Genomic DNA, 13,628 nt, shown 5'->3' with positions numbered 1-13,628 from the left:
GCAATGGCCACAAAATGTATTTACATAGGATGTGCCACCATTCAGGGCTGGCTATAAAAGCAGCACCCGGCATTACATCTTCTAAGGACTGTTGATTTTTGAACTTGAGCCCATTTCCAGCTGGTAGCTGGTTCTGTAGCGGTGAAATATGGGCTGGCTAACAGTGCTTGAGCTGATTTCCAGGTTGAATATGGAGCTTAGGTAGCAAAAGGTCAGCCAATCCAGACTGCAGGCAAGGACCCAGGATTCGTGGGCAGGAGCAAGTCAGACAGAGGTGCTTGCAAGGGAGTAATAATCCTCCAGAGTCAGCAAAGGGATTTTAAAGTGATGAGAGAGCCTGAGTCCAGCAGCAGCAGCATTTAACAGTGGAAGGCTTGGAAGTAAGGGATGGGGCTAGGGTTTATGCCAGTTTCTGGATACATAGAACTTTTAGCCTGGGAAGAATGGTAGCTCTACCCAAGCCTCTTCCTTCTCCTGAGAGACAAACCCATCATTTGGCAGGGGGTGCTAATGATGTGAACCACATTTCTTAAACACAGAAGTTCTAGGGTATCTGTTGCTATGACTTCCACAGACAGCTCCAAACTCCAGTTACTCTTGAAGAGAGGAAAATCCCTTCCTAAACTCTTATCCAACCTCTCCCTCAGCCCAGTCACCAGCACAGTTGCTCTCCCCTTGAAAACTCAAAAGACCTTGGAATCAGTACCCCGGGCAACATGCCATTCTCCAAATAGGGTCCAAGAGAAAGAGCGTTCTTGCTTTATAAACAATTCCCTTTATTATGCATCCCATGGTGGCCTTTCTGCTGCTGCTTCCAAACTGACTCGAACAACCATTAGACCTCACTGCCTCAGCTGTTTTCAAATTGTGACTCTCCCTGTTGGAGACTACTGGAAACCTGCAGTTTGCCAGCTGGAAAAACCAATGGAGCAGTAACCTTTGGCAGACCTGGGCTGAGGAAGGATGGAGAGAGACATCTAGATCTCCCTCCCTCTTGCCTTCCCTTCCTCCCTCACTTGTATGAATTGAGGGGACAGAAACAAAAGTATAAAATTAATCTCAGTTACTGAGAAGCTAACCCAGGCACTTTCCAAAACTCTCTTAATACACAATTTAAAATAGCATTAAAATACTTGTTTTCTCCTTTCCTTTGCATACTCTGGAGAACTTTACAACCTGCACTAATGCATATACTGTTTTGTGCTTACTCTAATTTCTTGGATTTACAGCAATGCATTTACTATAAACTAAACACTGTACCTACCAACTAATGCTATTAAGAAGCACTTGCCAATTTTCCTCCCTATGTTATGCCTGTAGATAAGAATCCTAGCATAGCAAAGCTACCTCACCCGATACTCAGTCAACCAAGTCCAGATAGGTTATGGCACTGGAAACAAGAAACAAGGCTGAGAAAATGAAAAATGCCTCAGGATAAAAAAGCAAGCGAAAGAATCAAATCCAGACCCAGAATTCACACTGATCACATAGCTTTAGGGGATTCTTAAGAGTAAGAATTAGTAGGGCTCAGTGGGTAACACTCTCACCTCTGGAATCACAGATTGTCCTGCATGAGTACTTAGGCTCATAACTAGTGCTGATGCTACAGGATAAGATCAGCAGGTGCTGTGCTGATACAGGAGGCATTAAACTTTAGCCACTGGAGACAATCCAGGTTAAAGTTTACCTCCTCTAGTCAGTGCTGGCATTCAGTAAAACAGACGATGTCCCAGGCTGTATATCTGAGTGCATAGAGCAGAGGGAAACTGGCAATACAGGATTGGATTTTGGGGGTAGAAGTTTCAGGGTGGTCAGTTCACAACCCTTAAATTCTGCTTTGGGTTCATTCTGACCTCAAACTCACCAACTTAACTGAAATGGTTAAGTTTCCATGGCTCTCACCAAACACACTGGTGCAAAATCAAGAAATCCAGTGAAGTCAGGGTAGCTGTCTCAAACTGGCATAAATAGGAGGAGAATCTGACCTGTAACTCAACCCCAGTTTGCCAAGAGGTTCATGAAGTATGATGGGACCATTTGGCTAGTTTAGCTCTAGTGTCAGGTTTGTAACACAGCCCTGAATACAGGCATGTTACAGACCTCACTAGCAGAGTTCTCTAGTTCTCATCACCAAGCTTTGTCTACATAGGTCGTGCCCAGGATCTGGCTCATGAGCGCGAAGCACTTCGAAGCTCCTGTAAAAGTAGCAAAGAATCCTGTGGCACCTTATAGACTAACAGACGTTTTGGAGCATGAGCTTTCGTGGGTGAATACCCACATGCATCTGACGAAGTGGGTATTCACCCACGAAAGCTCATGCTCCAAAATGTCTGTTAGTCTATAAGGTGCCACAGGATTCTTTGCTGCTTTTACAGATCCAGACAAACACGGCTACCCCTCTGATATTTGAAGCTCCTGGAATCTCAGTTGCATTCTCTCCTGCTTGGTTTCCTGGAGTATGGGTCTGACAAACGCATTTATTGCTGCATGGAGAACTGAAGCTGTAATTCCCAGTTGCTTTGCCCTTCTGATTCATTTTCAAAGCTCTCTTTCCAAGTGGGGTGCCAGGAGGACCAGGTTAGAGGAACTGGCTGGCTTCTGAAGTGGAAGGGAAATCTTTGAGCCAGGGTTGGCCTCCAAAATGACCTACTGAGAGTGGAAACAGGGCTGGTTCCTGCACAGGAGCCAAGAACTGAGTGTATTATTTCTTCTGTAGCTGATGGCCTGGCACAGGGAGTATGGCACCTTCATAAAATAAAAAAACATCTAAGCAGGAGCCGTGCAACTCATGACTCAGCCATCTGTGCTCAGTGGGAGCTGGTGGGTAGAGATGCTGAGGATCAGGGCTGTCAGCTTCTCCCCCCACACGACAGACAAACACAGGAGAGAGGCCGTGTAGATTGAAGTTTGGTTCTGTGATGGACAAGCACCAGGAGGATCTGTGGCTACAGCCCTAATGTGGGCTGTGGTGCTGTTGGATCTTACCAGGCCTGGTCAGCAGTTGGCTGATGATCCTTAGAGCAGCACCTATGTTCTGCAGAGGGTAATGCTGGTGATGCAGTGGGTGAAGGTCTGCAGAACTGAGGTCCCAGTGCTGGGATGCAGGAGATGCCATCGTTTAGATGAGAGCCAAAATTCAAGACCTCAATGTTTGTGACTGTTCTAAATCCCATAGCACTTTCCCCAAGAGATGGCCCCGTTGTCTCAACCTAATTCCAACTCTGGTAACTAATTCTAGCACCCTGAATTCCTCAGTTTCAACTGAACATGGTATTTGTTCATCTTCATCTGCTGTCCTAAACTATAATACCGTATTGCTGTTAAACAGCTACATTCCACCCCAGAGGTGGCTGCATTTCAGTGGTGGTTGCATGCCCCTTTTATAGCCTGCACTGGAGATTGGGGGTTTGAAAAGAGACTGGAAAGCGCAAACTTAATTGCTTTTGAAAGTGAGGATCTGGTAAGAGCCCATCATGGTGCAGCTATGTCCTATGCAAACTCGCCAGGAATCCCTTTCCTCACCCAAATAGAGCTTTGTCACTGCAGCTCAAACAGACCATGCAGCCATTGTCCTGGATCTCACACATGGCCCTGCTAATGGCTCCCCAGCATACCAACTGGTACTCCAGCCCTGGGCCCCTACACATCCCTGCCAATGCATCTGCGTCTTGGCTTGCAGAACACCCTTGCACTTGCCATCACGTGCTACTCCAGACAGAGGCTGTCACTCAGGCTGAGCATCAGAAGTTTGGGATGGGAGAACATGGGAAAGATTCCTGGAGTTCAGTGGATTTGCTGGAGGCCGCTGTTCTGTATGTGTGAAGTTGTCCCAAGTGCAGAGAGCAATGAGTAGCACAAAGGAGGTGAAGGGATCCGAGGGGAGTGTGAGCAACCAGGTGGGGGCTAGGAGGGAATGAACTTCAGCACAGGCTGGAGAAGATGGTGCAGGACCTGAAAGGTGAGAGGAAGGCTCTGGAAGTAGATGCAATAGAAGACAGAAAGCTACCAAAGGGACGGTAGGGATGCATCCTTATTAAATACATTTTCCTTCCCCCATTTAGAGCCTGATGCCAGCCCCACTGAAGTCCATGCTAGGCTTTCTATTAGCTCCAGTGGACTTTGCTCCACGGGCTTTATCCAATCTCGAAAATGGAATTTTCCCCCCTTGGCCTGCTGTTGGCCATTTTTTGCCTAATAGAGTTAGAGATGGGAAAGACCCCCTAGATTCACCAGTCCTTGCCCCATGGCTAGGGCATAGCTAGTCCCTACTACGCACTTACTTATCCACTGTCTGTGTGTCCATCTGTTGGCTGATCTGCATTGTGTTCCCCTCTCAGGCTATTGGGGCAGTGTGTGTGTGTTCACTGCAGGCACCTTGGCTGAGAGGGCATCTCTCCAGACCTCGTTAAGAAGGTAAATTCCAGCTCCTCTTCCATTTTGCAGGCGACATGTGAACGTGGGTTTGCAGCCATGGAAGAGACGCATCAGAAGAAGATTGAGGATCTGCAGAGGCAGCACCAGCGGGAACTGGAGAAACTGCGGGAGGAGAAAGATCGCTTGCTAGCCGAAGAAACAGCCGCTACCATCTCGGGTAAGGGCCCAGCAGAGCACTTGCTCCACTGATTTTGTGTGACACTGAGGGGAGGAAAAGGTCCCCTCAGCTGTGTGCATGAGGAAAGAGGGGCGGTGGATGGAGCACTCAGCACAAGGCAGCGTGGACAGAAAGTGCTGCATGATCAGTGAAGAGCACAGGGGCTAGTCTCCAGTCTGACAGTGGGAGAGCAGAGTGGGTGGAGGGAGCATGGGCTATGGAGTATAATTGGGGGAGGGTGCGAGGGCTCTGGTTCACAGTTGGGTGAGGGGCAAGGGCTGATGGGGCAGGGTAGGGGCTGAGGGGTGATTCATGGAGAGCCACCTCCCATCTCTTGTCCTGTTCTGATGTTCCTCTCCTTGGTGGTGATGTAGCCCAGTCAGTTTTTTGCTCTATCTGAGGGAGGCATTACTCATTGCTGAGGCTAATTTATTACCGATTCCACAGTGACTTCATTCTTCAGTGCCTGTGAGAATATAAAATGCTGGAGCCCAGGCCTTGTGCTTTCGGAGTCCCATAACTCAGGAAATAAACTGTGAATCAGGCAATTGTTGAACTTTATTAAAGAGCAAGATTTGCAGAAGCCCTTTCCCTTGCTTTATGGCCAGTGGCACGTAATAAAGTAATTGTGAAGCAGGAAAATGACTTACCAAGGTGACTCACATTTTGGAGGAAGGAGGGGGGAACCTTTGGACCAAGTGATAAATGCATCTCCTCCTGCAGAGCATTAATCCTCTTCCTGTCCTGTGCAGCCATCGAAGCCATGAAGAACGCCCACCGCGAGGAGCTGGAGAGGGAGCTGGAGAAGACCCAGCGCTCCCAGATCAGCAGCGTCAACTCGGATATTGAGGCCCTCAGGAAGCAGTACTTGTAGGTTTGGGGTTTTTTCTTGCCCCCCACCCCTTCCCCGCGCACTATGTGCTGCTAATGCTCTACATTAGTTTGACTCACAAGACACATTTTTACTCCTCTTGGAAGTGCGACACTCAGATAGTTAGACCTGTTGTTATAGAGGGTGATGTGGAAGCTCTTCTCGGTGCTCCTCCATCCTAACCTGTGCCCTGCCCCGGACCTCCACACCCCTCTGCCAGTGCTCCTCAATCCTGACCTGCAGCCCCCTACCATCCTCACAGGCTCCCAGAAATCTTGAATTTTTCGGTCTCCGGATACCTTTATCTGCAGCATTCTCTTTGTTACAGTTAATGTAGTGTGCAGATGCATGGTGGTGTTTTCCATGCCGCTGGAACTTTTTTTACTGCTCAGTCAAACCTGTTCGAACAAGGCAAAAGCACTCGCCGTAAGTGAGAACCAGATCTGTGTTGGTAGGGGAGTTAGAGGAATAGCTGAGCTGCTTTACTAGGCTTTATGCCCATGTATAATGTATCTGTGCTCAACCCAGTCCACTTACTGGTCTTTCCACCTAAGCTGAGAACAAGCATGGTAACTTTCAGCCCAAAGAGTAATTTTTAAGTGATCAAAGGAAGTGCCTGAAAGGTTGAAGTGCCTCCGTTGCAGGGGCCAGAGGTCCCTTTTGGTGGAGGGGCAAGGATTTCAGAAGAGGAGGAGGGTAGCTGGCCACCTGGGATTCTTCCAAAAGCAGAGTGTCTCCCTCACGCACCCCAAGCAGATGTCCTTCTAACCTTGGGCTGTGAAGTGCCCCCTTCATCGGTGGAAAGCCGTGGACATGGCTCCAGAACTTCTGTCTCTTGACTTTGCCCCTCTGCAGGGAGGAGCTGCAGTCAGTCCAGCGGGAACTGGAAGTCCTTTCGGAGCAGTACTCCCAGAAGTGCTTGGAGAATGCTCATTTGGCCCAGGCCCTGGAGGCTGAGAGGCAGGCCCTCCGCCAGTGCCAGCGAGAGAACCAGGAGCTCAACGCACACAATCAGGTGAGGTACCAGCTGCACCAGAGCTCCTTGCCTGGCCACTCAGGTTTCAGTGGGATTTTCTGGGGCAGTGGCTGGCTTCTTCTATGGGAAGAGAAGTTGGAGGCAAGGCCGGCCAGCTGATCTGCACTAGCAGTGCCTGCTCTGCTGTCCTGGCCCTAGGTAATAACATGAAAACAATGTTAGCATCATGGCAGCCCAAAGGCAGGGGAGCTCTCCCAGCCCTGCCCCCAGGACCTGCACAATGTCTGCATTCCTCCAGCTGTCTCCCCAGTGCAGTGCTCTGTAGCTCAGATGGGGCTGAATGCATGGGGCACCCCACAGAGGGAGCCTTGCAAGGGAACTGGGGACAAAATAAGCCACCACAGCATTGGCTAGGGAAATCCTGTATCCCTTCTGCTCACTCAGTGACTCTCTCCCCTCTTCCCAGGAGCTGAATAACCGCCTGGCTGTGGAGATCACACGGTTACGGACCGGGGAGGGAGGGGGAGAGGCTGATGGCTCACCTCTCACACAGGGGAAGGATGCCTATGAGTTAGAGGTAAGTGTCCTGCCCCCTTTACTACCAGCAGCTGGAGAAGACAGGGAGGTAGACACAAAGAAGCTGGTCTAATGACCAGTGGGATTGCAGATGGTCCCAGCTGTAGATGGGCAAGGAGCACCCTGTAGTGTAGACCCTGATCCCTAGCTGGTTCATGAGTGTGTCCAGGGCACATCCCAGGTGCTCACAAAGAAATGGCCTGTCAGTGGGCTAGGAAGAGGGGTGGAGGGGCGTAGTGGTCAGAATTACGGTAAAACCACACACGGTGTGATCTGAGAATGAGACTGAGTCAACAACTCCTGCATTCTAATCCCACTTCTTCTGCTAGCCTTAGAAACGTCATGTAACCTCTACCCTCTATTGTCCAGCCCTAATGTGGGGATAATGCTTATGATGCACTGGGTCTGGAGTTTTGATAGAGGCATGTGAAATGTGTTGATGTGAGCATGTGCGAGTGCACCTCATTGTCAGCACAAACCCTGGGCACAGCCATCTCTCTACAAGTGAGCACCATCTTTGAACCGCCCCAAAGAACAGTCTGGTCTGATCTACCGTAGGATTGTAGGACTGGAAGGGACCTCGAGAGGTTATCTAGTCCAGTCCCCTACACTCATGGCAGGACTGAGTATTATCTAGACCATCCCTGACAGGTGTTTTGCTAACCTGCCCTTAAAAATCTCCACAGATCGAGATTCCACAACCTCCCTAGGTAATTTATTCCAGTGCTTAACCACCCTGACAGTTAGGAAGTTCTTCCTAAAATCCAACCTAACCCATCCCTTGCTGCAATTTAAGTCCGTTGCTTCTTGTCCTGTCCTCAGAGGTTAAGAACAATTTTTCTCCCTCCTCCTTGTAACAATCTTTTATGTACTTGACAACTGTTATGTTCGCTCTCAGTCTTTTCTCCAGACTGAAACAAACCCAATTTTTTCAATCTTCCCTCATAGGTCATTTTCTAGACCTTGAATCATTTTTGTTGCTTTTTTCTGAACTTTCTCCAGTTTGTTCACCTTTCCTGAAATGTGGCGCCCAGAACTGGACACAATACTCCAGTTAAGGCCTAATCAGCGCAGAGTAGAGAATTACTTCTGGTGTCTTGCTTACAACACTCTTGCTAATACAGCCCAGAGTGATGTTTGCTTTTTTTGCGAGAGTGTTACATTGTTGACTCATTTAGCTTGTGATACACTATGACCCCCATATCTCTTTCCGCAGTTCTCCTTCCTAGGCAGTCATTTCCCATTTTGTATGTGTGCAACTGATTGTTCCTTCCTAAGTGGAGTACTTTGCATTTGTCCTTATTGAATTTCATCCTATTTTCTTCAGATCATTTCTCCAGTTTGTCCAGATCATTTTTAACTTTAATCCTATCCTCCAAAGCACTTGCAACCCCTCCTAGCTTAGTATAGTCCACAAATTTTATCAATGTTCTCTATGCCATTGTCTAAATCATTGATGAAGATATTGAATTGGACGCAGAACTGATCCCCATAGGACTCCACTCGTTATGCCCTTTCAGCTGGACTATGAACTACTGATAACTACTCTTTGGGAACAGTTTTCCAACCAGTTATGCACCCCCTTTATAGTAGCTCCATCTAGTTTGTATTTCCCTAGTTTGTTTATGAGAAGGTCGTGCAAGACAGTATCAAAAGTCTGACTAAAGTCAAGATATACCACGTCTGCCGCTTCTCCTGTCTGCTTACACTGTCAAAGAAAGCTACTAGGTTGGTTTGACACAATTTGTTCTTGACAGAGCCATGCTGATTGTTACTTGTGACCTACTCGCTCAGTTATTAGCTGGCCAGGCTCAAGGGGCTCCTCATTATACCTGAAGCTGTGGCTTGCTGTGGTGTGTGTGTGTGTGTGTGTGTGTGTGTGTGTGTGTGAGAGCCTGTGTTACTGAGTGAAAATGCCTGGGTCCCTTTTTCCCTACAGGTCCTATTACGGGTCAAGGAATCAGAAATCCAGTACCTGAAGCAGGAGATCAGCTCCCTCAAGGATGAGCTGCAGACAGCACTGCGGGTAATGCCTGGGGCAGGGCCATCTCTGAACGTGCACATAGGGAGCCCTCTGTCTTGTATGAGTTTGCTCATTTTCAGGAGGGTTAACTAACTTATTTTAAGAGTCGAATCGGCATTTAAACATTGATCTGCCTTAATTAACACAGCCACGTACTGTTCATGGGTTATCGTCTTTGTGCTGCAAATGAAGCATCTGGTATCATCAAACCAGGATTTGCTTTGGTCTCTTCCTGGAAAGATGTTACTTTAAATGTTTGTGTCAAACACACAGACCCTGCGAATGGGCTGATCACAATTGCTCTGGGTGGTTAACTTGCCACGGCAGGTTCTCAGCATTTTAATTCCATGCCATTTTCCTGATTTAAACAGAAAGCCACAAACAATAAATTCTGTAACAAACTAACTGGTGTGCGTGTGCAGCACTGCTCTCTACTGGATGGAATCTGAACTGCCCAGCTGTGTGTCCTAGATCCTGTAAAGCTGTTAGCCAAAGGGAACCCTCCTTTAGCACACATGGATTGGCAGCAAGTGTGCTTTTAGCAGGATGATCTGAGTTCTGCCCCTGCTGTCCCCAAGAAGCTCTCTGTGGAAGTGCTGGGAATTCCTGGATCTGTCCCAGAATGCTGTTTCCTCTGTTACTGGGGTTTGCCACATCACCTGCTAGTAAGCACACAAACTTTCTGGTTCTGTGTGTTTATCTCACTCTATGACAACCCTGCGGGTTTTCCTTGTTCCTTTCCCAGGATAAGAAATATGCCAGTGACAAGTACAAAGACATCTACACGGAGCTGAGCATCGTGAAGGCCAAGGCAGACTGCGACATCAGCAGGTTGAAAGAGCAGCTGAAGGCAGCCACAGAAGCGCTGGGCGAGAAATCCCCCGAGAATACCACTGTGTCGGGATACGGTCAGTCCCTCTGCTGTGCTGAGCAGCCTTGTTCCCTGCCCCAACACATGCAGCAGGTGGTACCAGCTCTAGTATGGTGGAGCCTAGAAGGCCGAGAGCAGGGCATGGTAGGGTCCTGCAGGAGCTCCAGTATATCCACGGTGAATGTTGGGAGATTCAAACAAACAGGGCTGTATTCCTCCCTTCTATCGCACCACTTAATTTACTGGAGTAACACCAGGGAGGAAGACGGCCCAGGTTGTGCGTGGGCTGCCTGGCTCAGGAGATTGTTCATGAGGTTGGGAGCTGTTCACCTCCAGGTGGTCTGGTGGAACGTGGCCCAGGTTGGTAGTGATTAGAAGTTACCTTCTAAAAAGAACTGTTGGGTGGCCTGTCAGAGTTGTGGGGAGCAGGATCTCCGATTAGTTCCTTAATAACAGGCAAGTCTCCTCTATGCAACCTCTTTCCCATTCCAGACTGTCCCTGTCCCGCATTCCCTTGCAGAGACCAAGGATTGAATGTCCCTGGAGCCTGAACTCCCCTCACCCGTAGTAGTGCTTCCTCCTTCTCACTTAGGGATGGGAAGCTTCCAGTGGGTCTTTGGAATCCACCGTGCCCCAGTCACTCAGGGATGTCACTTTGCATCCTGGGGCCTCTTGCCTCATGCAGTAACTGGGTGAGAGGCCATGCTTTGCTTGTGCTGTCCCTGTGGCTCTGCAGGGCCGTGGCTGCCCTCTTCTGAGTCACCTCCTGGGAAGCTTTGCCCACACTGAGCCTGCACCGCTCCACGGCAGCATTGCCTTGCTGCTGGCCGACGTGTCCCCAGTCTCTGCTCTCCCTTGTGTGACAGAGTCAGGACTCTGCAGCTCACACTGCTTCCTTTGCTCTCCCCAGATATCATGAAATCAAAAAGCAACCCCGACTTCTTGAAGAAAGACAGATCTAGTGTTAGCCGGCAACTAAGGAATATCAGGTCAAAGGTGAGTGTGTTTCTTTCTGCCCAGGTGATGCGAATGCCCCACACAGCTCTCTAGTGGGGGTTTCTGGGGAGACTGCCCAAGAAACAGAGGAAACTGAGGCTGATTGGCAGGGGGATGAGGCAGGAGGATTTTCCCATCCTTACTGCTGGTCTTTGTGTTTGCATCAGCATGTAGTCCTGGAAGGAGGTATTGCCTTGCCCAGAGCGGGTGCTGAATGAATAGTCACCCTCGTACCAGCCAGGTCGTTGGAAGAGCAGTTACACAGGTGTAATGGCAAGTCAGCCTCATCCCCCCTCCCACTTACAATTGCAGGAGAGTGGTCATGATGGGGCTAATTGAGTTACCCAGAGTATTATGGGATGAAGCCATGCTCTCCCCTCCTTATTCCTGTTCAGTCAGTGGGTGTTTACCCCTACTCTGCTGTGATGCAGTGGATTAAAGCAGCAAGTTCCCAGCCTGCAGCGCTCTACGGAGACTTGTTTTTGTTGCACCGAGTGGTCTCTTTGCAGAGCTGGTCCCCTTGCCTCTTCCGGAGGCCCTGTGCTGCTGAAATCTAGGTGTCTGACACTGACATGCATAGCTACTGGAGATGCTATCGAAAAAGAGAGGGAGGTTGCCTTCGTTCTCGGGCATTTCCCAGGGGGATCCCCTCTGGCACTTACTCTCCATTTTTGTGGCGAGGTTTGGCCGTGAAGTAACTGGTGTAAGCACGCCTAAATACCGTTGTGATAGTACCTTGGAGATAATACAGTGTAATTCACTGCAACCTCTTTGAGTGGTAAATGGAACAGGACTAGTTCTTACCTAACATTTGCTTTTACCTGGGAAGACTGGGGCTGATGGCCCAATGGTTCTCAGTGCTTTAAAGCCTGGCCATGCCGTACTTGTGCATATCCCAAATCCAGTTATTGCAGTCACATGTCCCCAGGATTTGGCCTGCCACCTATCAGGGCATTAATCCTCTCCATGTAGGCACCTTGCTTGAATGAGAAGGGCAAAAGAGAACTTCTCCAATCAGCCTAGGCTGAGTGTACGGGGCAATCACACAAAAGATCTTGCTCAGCATAGACCAGCTTGCCTCTCCTCTCACCATGATATTCAGCACCTTGTGCTGATACTGGGCTGCTGTAGACAGAGTGAGAAGCCAGGCCAAGCATTCTAGCCCCATCTTCTCCCAACACAGTGGGAGCCAATGCTCACCGCCCAAGCTATCCAAGGCTGCCATTTCAACCGAGGTGGTGACTAAGCTGCTAGAACCAAATGCACAGGTGCCCCTACTGTGTACACTATACAGGCTTGCACATGCAAAACCCTGTGCTTGTGCACGCTAGGCCCCCTCTCGTATGTGCAGGGAGTGCAGCTGAGATACTGGTTTGCAAACTGGCTCTTGAGGGTCTGATGATCAGTTTCCCTTCCCCTCAGTTCGCTTATTATGTCATCCCCTGTGTCTGTGTCCATGTTTATTTGGTGTGCTTAAGGGAGGGAGGAAGAGGGCAGTATGGACGTTGCAGATGGGCACACTGTCCCCTTGTCCCGCTAAGGGGAGAAAGGAAGGGCTGGGGCTGTGGAACCATTGATGCAATTAGGATTTATGTGCTTCTTGTTTTCTGTTTTTGTTTTTGTTTCTTTATTTTGCTTTTTCCTCTGACAGTCGGTTATTGAGCAGGTCTCATGGGATAACTGAAATGAACCAGAGTCCAGGTTCCCTGTCACGTAGGTAACCAAACCAGCACCCACCAAACAATGCAGCTCCCTGAGGGGGCGGCCCACTTTGCATGCCCTGCTCACTCCTCCATGGCAAACGAGAACCTTCTCTTAATTATTGATTTGAAATTGATCTTCGGGGTGGGGGAGGAGATTATCCTAAAACGAAATCAACCAGTTTTGCACTTCCCTGGGGGATTTGGCTTTCTCACCCACCCATTCTCCCTGGCACAGAGGTCCGGCACTGGGAGGGCGTGCGCACCTCTTGGGCACACTGTGTTGGGGGTGTGGGACACCGAGTGTGCATGCTTAATGACTGTGCATGCCTCACACTAAACTCACTTCAACGTGCAGCCCTTGCAGGAAGAAGGGAACCTCGGTTTCGGTAGTGTCGGGCTGGGGCTGGGCGAAGTCTAGGAACTCTCCCTTACCACTGAAGAGCAGCTAGAAGTGACGGAAAGCTACCCTGAATCTCCCACTGGGGTGGCAGCACAGACAGCACTGCCCTGTGTTTACGATGCCCATCATTGCTGCTTCCTTAGATGATCTGTACCTGAGCACAGGAGTTTCCTCCTGGCGGAGCATCCTCTTCCTCCTGCTGCCCAGCAATGCTCCAGCTACCCAGTGGTTGTGATACTACAATTCATGACCTCATTAACAACTATCCTGTCACAGACACTGCCTTGTGGCTTCCAAGATCATCTGGTAGGGGGAGGCAGCTGATGAGAAAGGGGGCTGTTCCAATTAGTATGTTTTGGGTAACCAGCAGCAACAGGAAAGTGGTGAGGCTCTGAGAGTGGGATAGTCCCTGGGAGGAAACGGGATTGGTTTCCAATGGGGTTAAGGGGAGAGGGTTTGAAAAGGCTGATCAAGGAATTCTGTGGGTTGGTGGAAACTGCACTATGGTATTGGGATAAGTGATCTAAGAGACTCCCTTACTGAGTGAGGGGTTTGCTTGGCTTTCTACCCTTGGCAATATAGTCTAATGCATTACGGTGTCTTGATCTATAAAGAGATGAG

At 49.3% G+C, this 13,628-nt stretch overlaps 1 protein-coding gene across 12 annotated transcripts in view; it reads left to right on the top strand.

Annotated features, from left to right (window-relative positions):
• Positions 1-13,628, top strand: part of MPRIP (myosin phosphatase Rho interacting protein) — a 163,901-nt gene that overhangs the window by 146,579 nt on the left and 3,694 nt on the right. For 9 of the 12 annotated variants that reach the window (XM_050966534.1, XM_050966541.1, XM_050966540.1 and 6 more), the window contains 7 exons: positions 4,444-4,591; positions 5,344-5,461; positions 6,318-6,477; positions 6,905-7,015; positions 8,954-9,040; positions 9,783-9,945; positions 10,819-10,904. In XM_050966534.1, coding sequence (XP_050822491.1) covers positions 4,444-4,591; positions 5,344-5,461; positions 6,318-6,477; positions 6,905-7,015; positions 8,954-9,040; positions 9,783-9,945; positions 10,819-10,904 — 873 coding nt within the window. Of the gene's footprint in view, positions 1-4,443; positions 4,592-5,343; positions 5,462-6,317; positions 6,478-6,904; positions 7,016-8,953; positions 9,041-9,782; positions 9,946-10,818; positions 10,905-12,555; positions 12,622-13,628 lie in introns of all 12 variants that reach the window. The other 3 variants (XM_050966537.1, XM_050966545.1, XM_050966538.1) reach the window with 2 other exon arrangements.

The sequence above is a fragment of the Gopherus flavomarginatus genome, chromosome 9, assembly GCF_025201925.1.
Source record: "Gopherus flavomarginatus isolate rGopFla2 chromosome 9, rGopFla2.mat.asm, whole genome shotgun sequence".
In the NCBI taxonomy this organism is placed as follows: Eukaryota; Metazoa; Chordata; order Testudines; family Testudinidae; genus Gopherus; species Gopherus flavomarginatus.
Note: the sequence above shows the minus strand (reverse complement) of the source record. Positions and strands in the feature narration are given on the sequence as shown.